Source organism: Pithys albifrons, chromosome 3, assembly GCF_047495875.1.
Source record: "Pithys albifrons albifrons isolate INPA30051 chromosome 3, PitAlb_v1, whole genome shotgun sequence".
Classification (NCBI taxonomy): domain Eukaryota; kingdom Metazoa; phylum Chordata; class Aves; order Passeriformes; family Thamnophilidae; genus Pithys; species Pithys albifrons.
This window is the reverse complement of record NC_092460.1, coordinates 98,741,313-98,756,099: the sequence shown is the minus strand read 5'-3', so window position 1 is coordinate 98,756,099 and position 14,787 is coordinate 98,741,313. Positions and strand designations below refer to the sequence as shown.

General features: G+C 48.3%; 1 protein-coding gene across 7 annotated transcripts in view; it reads left to right on the top strand.

The window, feature by feature from the left end:
• Window positions 1-14,787, top strand: part of PFKFB3 (6-phosphofructo-2-kinase/fructose-2,6-biphosphatase 3) — a 43,794-nt gene that overhangs the window by 13,051 nt on the left and 15,956 nt on the right. For 5 of the 7 annotated variants that reach the window (XM_071552868.1, XM_071552864.1, XM_071552865.1 and 2 more), the window contains exon 1: window positions 9,951-10,114. The exons of 1 other annotated variant lie outside the window; for it this stretch is intronic. In XM_071552868.1, coding sequence (XP_071408969.1) covers window positions 10,036-10,114 — 79 coding nt within the window. In that variant the 5' untranslated portion in view covers window positions 9,951-10,035. Of the gene's footprint in view, window positions 1-9,950; window positions 10,115-14,787 lie in introns of those variants that run through there. One more of the 7 variants, XM_071552862.1, reaches the window with a different exon arrangement.

Below are 14,787 nucleotides of genomic sequence, written 5' to 3'. Positions count from 1 at the left end.
GGTCACAAAAGTGGTTCTTCTTGGCCAGAGTTGAGGTGTGTAGGGCACTGTTGGGCAACCACTGCCTGTACCATCCCAGCCCTGTGAGGAAGCGGGGACGAGCAGGTTGTGGATATGGCAGACGTGCTCACGAGGGTGTGGGTGGGAAGATCCTCAGCACGTACACAGTTTTGAAATGTAGCTCCTCATCAAAGCTTGACTCTTCCTCCCTTGCCTGGGACTCCGAATTGAACAAGGAATTGAGTTTTGGGTCACCTGGTGCTGGAGAGCACTTAGATCTGCATTTGAAGGTTTTGGACAGAGCACTGAGGTCTCCATGCCCACAGGATACAAACTCCTCCAGGACACATCTCATCCTGGTTTATAATCAATACCCACAGCAGGGCAAATGAATTGCTCGGGAAGTGTCCATTTCTCTCCACAGATGGCAGAAGTGGTCAAAGGTGACCACCCTGTAGACACCCAAAATGACACAAATCCTTCCCAAATACTACCCACAACTTTGAGGTGGAGAGAGGCAGAACTGCAGGAGCCGACTGGGGCTTCAACGCCTCCTCCCTGTTCAACATCCCTCAGGGAACCTTTCCAGCAGAGCCTCCCAAGCAGTGCAGATCCTCTTGGGATGCTGCTTCAAAAGCCCCTGTATCAGGAGCCAAACAGATATCAGCGGGGGTTGAGAGCAAAGATAAAAAATTACCCTCTTTCCTAGGCTATGATTAATGTGGTGCCCGCTGCTGCCTACGAGCTCGTCCTCCTGGATCAGCAGGAATACAAACCACCACGTTTTCTCCCTCAGAGCTTCATGTTGTAGTTTTTTGCATTACTTTGAAGAGATTTCGCAGCACCTCTAGGATATCTGGCTTCCCCCACGGCATTGCCTACTTTTTTAGAAGCTTCTCTGTCACCATGGCGATGCTGAGTTTGTCACTGGCCCGGGCTTGTTACATCATCAGGTGAGTCAGCCCCAGAAATGCCACAGCCTTTGCCATTGTTTGATTTAATAACCTGCAATGATGAGATAACGATCCAGGCTCTTAATGAAAGGTGGGTGGTAATGAGATGTTAGGAAATAGTTCAATAGCGAAGTCCAGGGAATAATGACAGGCTGTGATTTCCAAAGGATGATCGTCTTCTACCCTAAATGGGTTGAACAGACTCATCCATGGGGGGTTTCACATCCATCACCGAGTGCCTGCAGGCAGGAGAGCAGCATCCCCACTGCATCGCTGGGCTGGGAACTAACGTCTTCATGAACACAACCAACTTCAGCCACTGGGCACCTCCATGAAAATAATCCCTGTATCAATCTGTGCTTAGAGGAGGGCTGGAATTCTATGCTTTTCCATCATTTTGCAGCACTGTGTTGTTTTGGGCAGGGATAGGTTAGTTTTCCTCATAGTAGCTTCTATGGGGATGTGTTTGTGACCAAAACAGTGTTGGTAATATATAGATATTTTTGTTATTGCTGAGCAGGGCTTGCACACTGTTAAGGCTCTTCTGCTTCTCACCTCACCCCACCAGTGAGGAGGCTGGAGGGGGACAAAGAGCTGGGAGGGGACACAGCTTCGACTGCTCACCCCAGCTGACCCCAGGGATATGCCAGGCCATCTGATGTCATGGTTAGCGCATAAAGCAGGGAGGGGAGGGGCGGGTAAGGAGAACGGGGGAGGGGGGGATGTTCAAAGTGAATGGCATTTGTCTGCCCAAGTCACTGTTACATGTGATGGAGCCCTGCTTTCCTGGAGATCACTGGACACCTGTGGGAAGTGGGGGAATAACTCCATGACTGGTTTTGCTTGTGCACATGGCTTTCATTTTACCTATTAAACTGTATCTGAACTCATGAGTGTTCTCACTTTTACCTTCCAATTCTCTCCCCCATCCCACTGTGGAGAGTGAGTGAGTGGCTGCGTGGGTCTGGTTTTCCAGCCAGGGTTAAACCATGACAGTCCTAAATTAGATCTGGTTCAGATGTGAGCACATGGCTGTATTTCTGCTGCTTTACCCACAGAAGGCACTAAGGTAACACGTTCCAAGTTGTGACGTGGCGTATCTAATCTGGCAGCTGGGACAGAGTAACCCTGTAAACACACTTTTCTGTCAGACCAGCAGGATTTTTGTGCTGGATCAGTGCCTTGTCACAGGTGGTTTTCACCTCTTCACTGGGGATGAGGTAACCTAAAGTCAAGTCCAACATCTTGTTGATTTACACCCTAAATAAATTCCAGGACTTTCAGTGGGGAATTTCACACCTTAAAAATCACAGGGCAAACAGGGAAGTGTTCCTTTCATGTAACTAAAAGTACCTGGGGGTAGAAGGCACAACCCGTTGTCAGGCTTAATGTGAATATTGTCTTCTCAGAGGCTCTGATGGTGCCAAACCCTGAGTTTTGGTTCTGTGACTGAACTGCACCCTTCGACCCTTTCTGTTGGGACCTGAAATTTTGCAGCCTGCTTTCATTTCAAGGAGAACCAGTATTAAATTCCTGAGACTGGAATATCCCAGTGTCTTACTATCTGATTACCGTCTAACCACTCTTAGAACACCATATTTCATAGAATCACAGAATGCTTTGGGTTGGAAGGCACCTTAAAAATCGTCTTGTTCTACCTTCCACTAGACCAAGTTGCTCCAAGCCCCATCCAACCTGGCCTTGAATACTTCCAGGGATGGGACAGCCATAGCTTCTCTCTGGGCAACGTGTGCCAAGGCCTCACTACCCTCACAATAAAGAATTTCATCCTTATATTTAATCTAAATTTACCCTCTCTGCAACTTATGGAGTCAATTATCTCTATGATTTAGCCCATTTATGGGTCGAGTTTTGTTTTGCCCCAGGCTTGTAAGGTCAGGAACTTTCACAGGACATTGCTCAATCCTCCTGGACCCATTTCTGAGGGTTGAGAAATGTCTCTGCTCCAGTGAATATTGCAGCTTCAGAACGTTTTTTCAAAATTAAATTTTTTTGAGAATTTCAGAATAAAATTCTAAAAAAATTACAGGTGAAACTCCCTTCCTGGGATTTTAAATACACATATCAGTCTGGGAGGCTCTTCTTTGGTCATCAGTCCTGGCTAATTACATCTCCCCATCTGTGGCCTTGAGATTTACTGGGTCTTCCAAGGGACCCTCAAAGAAGCTGAGCACAATTAGGTGCACTCACCTCTTTCTGGGGACAATGGAGGGAACCATGAATGATTTTGCTTTTAATTTGGTAATTTGAGGTTAAATCCAGGTTTTCATCCTTCCTTCTTCCCCATATTTGTCACTGCCAGGGAACACTTTTATAACTTTCCCATTTCCTTCCCTGTCTACCTTTAGACTCCGTTGATTATAACCAAACACAGATCCAACAACTCGAAAGAAACAAGGTTTGAACAATTGTCCTCCTGCTTGAAGGGCTGTAAATTAAAAGAAATTTTTAAAAATTGCTGGTGGCATAGCAGGACAAAGGTTGACTTCAGGCAGAATTTACTGTCCCTGAAATACAATCCCTTCCTGGCTTTTCCTGGCTCTTGGCTGCCAGGAAAAGCAAAAACAGCTCTGGGCGCGATGTTTGACCGGGGCTGATACCGTGGGGTGAGCAATGCCCTGTGCCCTGCTGGGGTTTCCCTCACTGGGGCTCAGCACTTGTTTCTCAGTGTCGGAGGCTGAACTCCTCCGGACTTTCCCCTTCCCTGCTTGTGGCTATTTTTAAGAAAAGCTGCACCCGCAGGCACGAGAGTAGCAGCCCGAGCCTTGCTCTGCTGGAATCTCAGTGCTTGGCTGTTGTTAGCAATGAGCTGAATTTCTTACAGTTGGGGAAGGAAGACGTTTCATGAGCTCATCACGTGCAATTAGAGTGCAATAGACTCAAAAACTGTACGGCTTGTCCCCTATCAGGAGGAGTGTCTGCACTAGTGGCGAAAGGAAGGGACAGCTTTGGGGCAGCCCCGAGCACACGATGTTCCCTGCCCTGCCTGGATCCTGCACCCCGGGCAGGGTTCAGCCCTCCCAGCTGCAGATCTAAGAGTTCATAGAATCATAGAATAGAATCACAGAATCGATTGGGTTGGAAAAGACCTCCAAGATCATCGAGTCCAACCCTTGGTCCAACTCTAGTCCATTTACTAGATCATGGCACTCAGCACCACGTCCAATCTGCGTTTAAAAATCTCTAGGGATGGTGAATCCACCACCTCTCTGGGCAGCCCATTCCAATGCCTGAGCACTCTCTCTGTAAAGAATTTTTTTCTGATATCCAACTTAAATTTCCCCTGGCAGAGCTTAAGCCCGTGCCCCCTTGTCCTATTGCTGAGTGCCTGGGAGAAGAGACCAACCCCCACCTGGCCAGAACTTCCCTTCAGGCAGTTCCAGACAGTGCTGAGGTCACCTCTGAGCCTCCTCTTCTCCAGGCTAAACACCCCCAGCTCCCTCAGCCTCTCCCCATAGGGCTTGTGCTCCAGTCCCTTCACCAGTCTTGTTGTCAGCCGGGAGCTCTCCTCTGGTTTCAGGGTAGGGAACAGTTAGTTCCGTGCTGAACAGCATCCTGTAATCCCTGCAGGAAACCCAGTCTGCAAATAATATCGTGAAGAAATGTTTTTGCCTGATTTTTGTTCTTTGCCCAGCTGCAGGTTTGATACTGTTGAGGAGGGAAAGGAGTGTGAGATGGCAGGGGAGGGTGAAAGGCAAGAAATGAGGGAAGAAAACCCAATTTGGTAAGAGGAGAGATGTTCTTTTCCATGGCAGAAATATCCCCATCCATTACAGGGACCAATGCAGGAGCTCATGGTGGTTCCCTCCTCCTCGGGCATAAGGACTTGGGCGGGATGAGGCAGAGGGTGAGATGTGGAGAGGGAGCGGTGATATCCCGGTGATACAGGTACAGTTCGCACTTCGCTCCTTGTTTATTTACTCCTGTAATTGGAATACCTGTGAGGGGCGAGGGAGGCGGCTGAAACCTGCAGACACAAAGGACCGTGAACTCCAGCTGCCTCTACAAATCCAAACATTTTTATCAGCCTTTGCTGATAAAAATCAGCCATTTGTCACCTTCTTCACCGGGAGTCTGACCCTCAGCAGCTTTTTTTCCAAGTCCCTCCAAAGAAAGCGCCATCAGCAGTGAAAACTACTCAATATGCAGCTGGTGAGAGAAGGGGCGCAGCCACTTGGTTTCCTCCCTGGCATTTCTGAAAGGCTGCAATTTTTTTCTTTTTTTTTTTTTGCAAGTGCAAAATTTAGCCTTTTTGTTTTGCTTTGCTTTTCTGAAAAGCTGTCAGCCCAGAGGAATAAATTTCTCTGTTGCATGTGTCATTGGTGCACTAACAAGAATTTGGGCAGCTGCTGCCAGACTTTTTGTAACCTTTCTTCCTGGCTAGGGAACACTTTGGAATGGCTTTAAACTGGGTAAGAGTAGGTTTATATATTAGGAATAAATTCTTTATTACAACGGTGATGAGTCACTAGCACAGGTTGCTCAGAGAAGCTGTGGCTGCCCCATCTCTGGAAGTGTTCAAGTCCAGATTGGATGGGGTTTGGAGAAACCTGGTCTGGTGGAAGGTGTCACTGCTTATGGCAGGGCGTTGGAATGGCACAATTTTTAAGGTCTCTTCAAACCCAAACCATTCTGTGATTCTGTGAACTTTGTGCCCATGTTCCAGGCTGGAAAACTGAGGTCCTGCTGGAAATTGCTGAGGATCCAGCTGCCCTGACATTAACAGAGAACATGTAAGGCTGCATCCATACAGTGATGTACACACAGCTCCCAGCTACCCCCTCCAAATTCTAAGCATGGAAACAGTTCCTGGCTGCAGGGTTGGACTGTGCAACTCGGATCCCACCGGGCGTCACCTGCTGTACCCCTGGCCATATCCTGAGGAGATGATGCGTGTTGCACTGAACGTAGGCAAGAATGTGACTTGTCCCTTGTCCTTTCCTTCCAAGTTCCCTTTAGAAAGAATTAAAAAAAAAGACATTAAAAGAGGAGGATGAATCACAGCTTAGTCAGAGTTGGGACTCGCCAGAGTGATCGCTGCTGGTGCTGACATTTTGATGCCAGGAGGAGGGTGCCAGGGGATGCTGGCTGGTGACCAGTAGGTTCTTCCAAAGGGGATGGAGAATTAAGTCCAGGATTGTTAATTTGGGGTGCATCCAGGGCCCAATTCCACTGTTCAGGATGAGTTACTAGGTGAGTTCAATGTTATAGAAGCGGTGGAACAAAAGAGGGAATTGAGGAAGTTTGGCTTTGCTGTTTTGGAGAAGTTTGCAGCCTATAAACCCCACAAGGGATGGGTATCCTGTTCTCACAGAAATTAAGATTTTTCCTCTTTTCTGCCAGACTTCCTTTCTTTGCTCTGCCCTTCCCTTTCCCACCTCTCTGGACCTGCTGCCTTCACGCCTCAGATGCTCAAGGTATTTTTTTCCCACGTCTACCACCAGGACTTTCCTATTTTTAGTCCTGGCATTACATTTATACCCCTGCCCCTTAGCATTTATTAAATCTCTGCCAGTCCTTGGGATGGGATAGGTGAGGGCAGCACCTCCATCCAGCACTGGCTGGTTTATTCCTCCCTCCACACGCTCTGTCACACTGCAAAGCAGAGGATGTGGGACAGCATCCCTGGCTTCCCCTGGCATCCTGTGCCTGTGGTATCTCTTAGCGAGCTGCCACACCTCTTATTGCCAGCATTCCTCCTGCTCGGTGACTTGATTTCTCATAAAATCGCTGAGCTAAGCACCCCGTGGGCTCCTTTCACAGCAGCTGCAAGCAACAGCTTATTTACCGGTCCGGGTGCTATTTTTAGGGAGCTGGAATTTTGCATGGCACGACTTGAGAGGGGAAAACTAATCCTCTCAGTGCACCTAGTGAGCCATCCTGCTCCCCACCCTCTCCCCGGGGTGAAAGTGCCTTATAAATAGTAATGGTGCTTCTTCCAGCTGACCTCCCTCGGAGCAGCTGAGTGCTCGTGCCTCTGAAATCCAGGCCATTTATTTAGGAGTTGAGGCTTTCCGCTCCAGTTATTTAGGAGTCTTTAAGCCAAGAGTTACTAGGTGGATCTAATTTGAAGTGACTGTGATTTTAATTCAGGCAGGGTTTCGCTTTCGGGCTCCTTTTGATATTGTGGGGGTGGTGATTTGTGAAGCCATGGAGAGGAAAGTGAGCTGCTGGAGGAAGGGGGATGATGCCCAAATTCCTTATCCTGTAACATCATGTGAATATTTGTCTTTCTTCTGACTCATGTTTTAGCTGGGAACTGAGTTTCTGTTGCGCTCCATGTGAAAAGGATTTGGGGATTTTGGGAAAAAAATCCTCCTGGCCTTTCCCAAGGATGGATTTTGTGCACAGTGGTCCAGGGAACACTGTTGTGGCTGATCCCCATCCCGCCTTTGCCAGATGGAGCACTCACTGCTCTCTCTCGTCTTTCTTCCCACATCCCAAATCTGATTCTTTTTTCCAGCTCCCTCATAGTAGCTTTTTTAAAAATTCTTTTTCTTTTTTTTTTTTTTTTGCCTGTGAATATTTTTTCCCTGCGTAGGAGAGGGAAGGATTGTGCACTTTTTACTCCATCCATCTTGGCTCCATGTAAGGAATTAGCCAAAAATATATTCTTTCTAGATGTGTTACAAAAATACAAGCCTTTGCTTTCAGAGGAGGAAATTGCCCTATATATAATAAAAAAGGGTTATTGAGCATTTTAAGTATCTGAGATGCTCCTTATCAGGCTTTAAATTTTCAAGCAAAATTTGCTTTATTAAACCCCATCAAAGCAGATGCTTCCACCTCTACAGCTCTTCCCACCTATAACATATTCCCACTTTTCCCTGCCGTGGCATGTTCCCACCCAGCATCCTGCCAGGTGGCATCATCCCCATCGCTGAGGCAGTGTTGGGGTGCCAGGGGGGTTGAGCATCTGTGCATTTGGGACTAGGGTATTGCCATAGGAATTTTCTGGGTGGCCCCTGGGTGATGTCCCAATCCCTCTTTGCTGCAAACACAGGCTGTGTCAGGGTGTGAGTATTGCTGGGCTGCTGTTTGCAGCCTAATTGAGGGTGGAAATGTGACTTGCAGGAACCTGGTGAGCGGATTGAGGAGTTGAATAAACTAATACAAGAATGGAAATTAAAAAGTGAATAATTACATGTTTATCATATGTGAGCATATGTCAAACAGGAAAATAGTAAAGATAATATGAAAACAATAATGGAATATTAATAAAATAAGAAATAACAAACCAGTTAAAATAATACATAATTAAACAGCGAGATTAATAAATTGAAAATAATAAGAAAAATAAATAATAAAATACTATGAAGCACCCGTTTGAGAGCAAAGATTGCCCGCGGAGCATCCCCGGCGCTCCCGCAGCCCCAGCTCCTTGCGGGGAGGGATGGAGGGACGCGGGGTAGGTCCCCAGGCGCCTCCCGGGCGCGGAGCGGGGCGCGGAGCGCGGAGCGGGGCGGAGCAGCCGTGGTGGCCGCGGGCGGAGGCGGAGCCGCCGCATCCCGGGCATCCTCTCCAGGGGAGGCGGCCCCGCACCGCATGTGCGACGTGAGGGACGTGCAGGAGCGCAGACACGGCATCCCCCAGCCGCCCGGGACCCCCGGAGCCCCCCCGGCATCCCACGGGTCCGCCGCCGTCCCCCCGGCCCGAACCCGCTGAGCGCGGAGAGGGGGCGCGCCGGCGGAGCCCCCCATCCCACCCCCGTGTTCTTAGGGTTCATTAATTTTATTATAACTGTATTATTTCATTTATAAATTATTTTTATTTTGTCTCGGTTTTATTTCAATTTTTATTTTTTATTTTAGCAATTTTTTTCAATTTTTCTCCTTTTTAATTTTATTTTAGCTTTAATTTTTTTATCCCATTTTTATTTTCTATATTTTTAATTTATTTTACACTCCTATCTTATCCCATTGTTATTTTCTACTTTTCTTAGAGTTTATTTTTCCTTTTATTTTTCCCTTATTTCCTTACTTTTTCTTTATTTTCCCCTCATTTTTTCACTTTACTTTTAATTTTTATAAATTAATTTTCTAATTTCATTTTAACTCCCTCTTTAATTTTTATATTTTATTTCTTTTTCATAATTTTTTACGATTTTACTATTTTCATTGTTTCACCCAGTTAATTTCAAACACGTGACAAGTAAAACAGCAAAGTTTATTAAGTGTACATTTTTTGTCGGGGGGGGGTCTCCTTCACACCCCCACAGCCCCCCAAAGCCCCTCTATAATCCCCCCGAGAACGTGCCTGGCGGGGTCGGTGGTCGCGTCGCCCCCGTAGAACAAAGCGGGTCCTTTGTCCGCGCTGCAGTTCCGGGGACGGGCGGCAGAGGGCAGCACTGCCTGGGCCGCGCCGCGTCCCCCCCTTCATCCTCCTCCCCATCCTCCCCATCCCATCCTCCTCCTCCTCCTCCTCCTCCGCCTCCTCCGCGGCGCCGCAGCGCCCGCCCGTCCCCGCCCTCCCCTCCCCGCCCCGGAGGGCGGGCGCCGCCGGGCCCGGCCGGCCTGTCGGGATAGAAATAGGCGGCACCGGGGCTGCCGGCACATCGCGAGCGGAGCTGGGCAGAGCAGGAGAGGAGATCGTAGCAGCACGACCAGCCCTTCCCAGTCCTTCCTCCGGCTGCCTCGCGTGGAGCTTTTTCTACTTTTTTTCTTTATTTTTTTTTTTCCTGCAAATTACAAGGGAAGCTAATTTTTTTTTAATAAATATTTTTTTTCCATCCCGATTTCCATCGCGGACCGCGGCAGGGCTCGCCCTCGCTCTCTCCAAGCGCGCAGCGGCATCGCTGGTGCCGTTCCTGCCCGGCTTTGTGCACTGAAGCCCCGTCCCTCCTCCTCCTCCCCCTCCTGCCATAAAACCTTCACGAGGCTCCGAGCAGCAGCATCCGAAAGCGCCGCAACCTCTCGCTCAAACCACCGACTGCAGCAAAACCCCTTTTTATTTTTTATTGCATATTTTCCTCCATCTCCTTCCTCCCTTTTTATTTCTCCTCCTCCCCACCCGCAAACGCATCAAGGTGGACGCGGAGCGCAAAAAGACCTTTGTTTTAAAAATGCCCATGGAGCTGACGCAAAGCCGCATTCAGAAGATTTGGCTTCCCAATGACAACCGCCCGGCGCTGCCTCGCCGCTGTGAGTACTGGCACCTCAGCATCCCCACGGGATGGGATGGGATGGGATGGAGGGATGGGATTGGGATAGTGGGAAGCAGCCTCCGTCCTCTGCGCACCCCGGGGGGGCTTTTCGCAGCGCCCTCCTCCCTCAGCATCCATGGCAGCATCCCGCCTCCTCCGCCTGCTCCAGCATCATCCCCGTGCCCGCATCCCGCCCGCTGCCATCCCGTGACTCACTTCCAGCCCTTGGGAGCTGGAGGAAGGTGCAACCATCACATGGCCCCGCGCAGCGGAGGATGCGGGAGGTGCTGAGACACGCGTGGCCCAATTTCCACTCCTCGCTCCCCATTTCCCCCCTCGGCTTCCAGCCCTGGGATTAAAAGGAAAGGGAGCAGGTTGTTCACCTCGGCATCCGGTCACCGGCTCAGCAGGGATTTTCAGGGTGTCAAGCGCTTTGCTCCGAGATTCATAATCACAGAATCATGAATGGTTTGGATTGGAAGGGACCTTACAGCTCATGCCGTGCCATGTGCAGGGACACCTTCCACTAAAAACAGGTTTCTCCGAGCGCCATCCAATTAGTGCATTATCAATTTATTTGGGGGGGGGGCAGGGTTGGGGAAATAGTTTTAGGGAAAAAAATAGCGAAAACATGACACCAGCCGTTTGCACTTAATCATTTAACCCTGTGGGATGAGATAAGAGGCAAGTGGAGGGGAAGGCAGAAATTAGTGCTGGAACTTCTGCAGTGATTTCCCCTTCTCTTTGAAGCTCAGAAAGATCCTTGAGGGGTTAAAACCAACCTCTGTGCTTAACAAAAAATGTGTGTGTATGTATACATATATATATATATATAATAAAATTAAATACTTAGGTCATCCCCGTGTTACTATAAACCAAATCATGAATCATAATACAATCTGAAAGCTCAGGAGGCAGTTCCTTTAACTCACCCAACTGCTAAGCTGACAACCTGCCAGTTGTGCAACTCCGTGTAACTCTAAATGAGCGTCTCAGGAATCGGCAGAGCCGGGATGGAGGAGGTGGCCCTGGATGAAGGATGGAAGTGACTTGGGCAGTTGGGTGAATCAGTCTTTCCAATGCTCTTCTTGATCAGGCATTTAAAGTCGCTTCCGATGTTTATTTCTCTTGGCTGGGAAGCTTCCCCTTCTAAAAATAATAATTTTAGACAAAACAGATATCCTATGAATTTGCCAGCTGTTGTTGCCCGTGGCTGTGGGTCAGGCACCCTGGAGCAGATGTTGGGACGCGCAGTCTGTGCCTGGCAAGGGCAGCTCTGCAGCAGGAGCTGCTGAGGAAATGGGTTTCAGCAACAGGCTGAACATCTGGGTTGCCAAGGGGCTTTGCTTGGAGTGGGGTAAAACGCCTTAATGCTTTGCACGTGTCTCTATGGCTTGACTTGTTCTCAAGGACTGGCACCTTTGAAAGAAATCCCTTGTGCATGCAGAGCCTCCCAGTGTTTTTTGCCACTTCACTCACTTGGTTTCTCAGAGGAGAGAATTCCCTCTTGGTAGAGGAGAAAAATAACATATTTAATATATTAAGGCACCACAGGTCTTATTAATAACCTTATGTGGCTTCTAATTATTTTTTCTCGGGTGGGAACCAGCCACACTGGGCACTGTTAACTGCAAAATGGGAAGTTGGTTATTAGGCTTTTTCACCTTTTTTTTTTTTAACTCAAGGTGCCTATTTTAAACTCGAGCTGCTATTAATTCCTCAGCAGCAACAAAGAGCAGAGCCACAAAGCTGGGTGGGAATTGAGCTATAACAGAGACGACGGCCGGTGTGGTCCCTGCAGGGAGCGGGAGCATCCAGGGAGCATCCTCTGGAAGCTGCTCCCTGCGTGTGAAATAATTAGTCCGATTGTTGCTCCCTCGTCAATGGGAGGCTGGAGTGGCTTGGAAGTGATGCCTTCATCTGGCCTTTTGACGGCGATCCATTAAATTGCTGTCAAGCTGCACGTCTCTCACGTAGGGGCTGGGAAAGTCAAGTCGTCGCAGGCGCTGGGTGGGCAGAGCCAGGCGAGGGGAGGGGGCTCTGGAGGGGGATGCTCCAGGAGGGAAGGGGCTGCCGCCGCCTTTCTCTGTCCCATCGCTTCTCTTTCCCATCGCCTCGGCTCAGGGGATGTGAAAACACGCCGGTGAGCCGGTGACGTGCGGGTAAAGCCACGGGGTTTTCAGGGCAGCAGCAGTTCCACGTGTGTGTGTGATGCCAAGTGCAGAAACATCCGTGAAGCTGTCAGGGACCTGCAGTGGGAAAGGAGAATGTAAGACTGTGTAGAACATGTGGTTGGGGGGAAACTCTTATACGAGGAGACAGTAAAAGTGCCTGAAGTGACGAGGTGGCTGTTTTATCTGACCTTTTATAGAACCAAATTTCCTTCCCTCTTGTGGTTTGTTTTGGGGGTTTTTTTGTTTGTTTGTTTGTGTTGTTTTTGTTTTTGTTTTTTTTTATTTCGTTTCCCCCTGTTCAAGGGAAGCACAGGATCTCATCAGCACTGACTTTCTGGCAAATAGAAGCCACACGTTATGAGCTCCTTCTAAATATCCTGATTGAGCCTGAAAGTCGTCCCTGACCTTGACTTACCTGGCTAGATATGGATAAGGAGTAATGAATATCCATTGAAATCCCTGATAGCTTCCCAGCAGTGGTGAAAAGAAATGCTGAATGAAGTCTTTGTGAAACACCGAGCAAAACACTGGTTTGTGTTTCATCCCTGATACAAAGTTTCCCTGGAGACTTTTGTCATTTAGCTGGGTTTGGGCTCAGATTCCTGATAAAAAGTTGCTCTCCGATGCTCTGGTGTTTTGGGAGGTCCTTCTCAAGTCTGTAAACAGATGCGTTTTCATGGGCTGAGTGGAATCTGGATCTTTCCTTTGGCAGAAAAGGAAATTGTGGGGAGATTCCTCAATTACAGGTGCTTGACTCCTGCAGCATCCTTTGGAGGTGGCATGTGTGTGCCAGTTCTGGGACTTGTCATAGCTGTCTGGAGCCAAAGGGACATGAACAATACCCAGCATTGTCCCCATCCTCTTGAAGTGCCATTTAATGGCCCCAAAATCCTCTTGGCTGTTGGAGATCCTTTGTCCACTCTTAAAGGAAGGGTTTCTTTTTTGGGTTATTATTCCTTCCTCCTCCCTTTATCTAATAAGTGTGTGGGTTTTGTTGCAAAAACAGACTTGCCTGCATTGGTTGGGTGAGGGTGTGAGACTTTTAGAGGGGAAACAAATATTTTTCTGGGTACATTGCTCTGCTCCCTGGGTATCCAAGCATGAAAAATTGGCCCTTGCTGCCAAAATCGATGGGAGCTGGCCCGGGCTTTTTAAATGCAGCACTGGGGGGCAGGTTTCACACAGGGAGTGAGTGTGAGGGCAGCTCAAGCCTGAGGAATGTGGAATATTCATGAAAAAAAATAAAAGAGAAAATATATTTTAGGTACTTTTTGTTTATCTCTTGCCTACTGAGTCTGCTTGGTGGGATGAAGAAGATGATGGGTGGCTCTTGTCTGCTGTCTGGGTACCAGCTCCATAACTCTTCCTTGTGGCCTTAATTTGCTTTCTTCAGCTGTTGGATTTAGTGTTTCCTAGACGGGGAAGGGAATCCCATGTACTTTGCATGTTCTATGGATACCTCTCTGTTTGCCCTTCTCAGATCTGCACTGAGTCTCCATCCCTGGGAGCCCCTGGTATCCACTGGTCCCACCTGCAGGCAGCTGGGACAGGCAGGCAGAGTTCTCCACCCAGCCCATAATTAAGCTGGGATTTATGGCTCTGCCACCAGCCTCTCACTCCCTGCATTCCTTTCCTATGAGGTGTCCCAGCCTCACCGGTGGATGGAAGGCTTGGTGAGAAATTCCCTGGAGGGTCTTTCCTGTCCTGCCTTTGCTGGGAGGGCTCTTGGCATGTCACACTTTGGATGCATGAAAGGCAGCTGGCCAATCTAAATTCCATTAGGCACCGTTAAGGTCTTCCTTTTCCTTGTTTTAAATGCCTGGTTTTGTACCTTGGCCTCTCCTGTGTGCAACACCATGTGAGAAGCAGTTCTGCAGGGCAGGCCCTGGAGAGGAGCAGGGATGCAGCAGCCACAGGAGAGGGGATGCTCCCACATTACATGTTCCATGGATTGTGGGTCCAGATGTATCCCTGGACACTGGGGCTGTGAAGTACTAAAAAAAAAATTCCCAAACTGCTTTCCTAGTACTATAACCTCAGCAATTTTCTCTGAATTGAACAAGGAATTTACTATTGAAAGGATTTATGGGAAGGAGAAAGTGATTCACCTGGGCAGCCTGGCAGCTGATTTGCTGCATTTTGGTCATGCCATTTGAGTGATTTGGACAGGAATTTCTCTTCACTTGCCAAGTCATCACTAAGTGGTCCCTTTGGATTTTATTTCCAGCTATTTGACATGGACTTTCTTTACCACAAAAAAACTCAAACCAATAACCCAGCTTAAAATAGGTTTATGAGAAAAAAGAGGCAAGTTACTTGGATATCTGCTTTTAAATGCTAGTAGTTCTGTGGTCCCTGTGCCCTGTTTGTCTTCAGAAAAACAGTTGGTTGCATTTGCATGGGTATCAGCTAAAAATCTAGTCTGTCTTTGGCCATCCTCAAGCTTTTCATGGAATTGGCCAATCCATGGGGATGGAGGTTGTGTCTGTGTTGATTT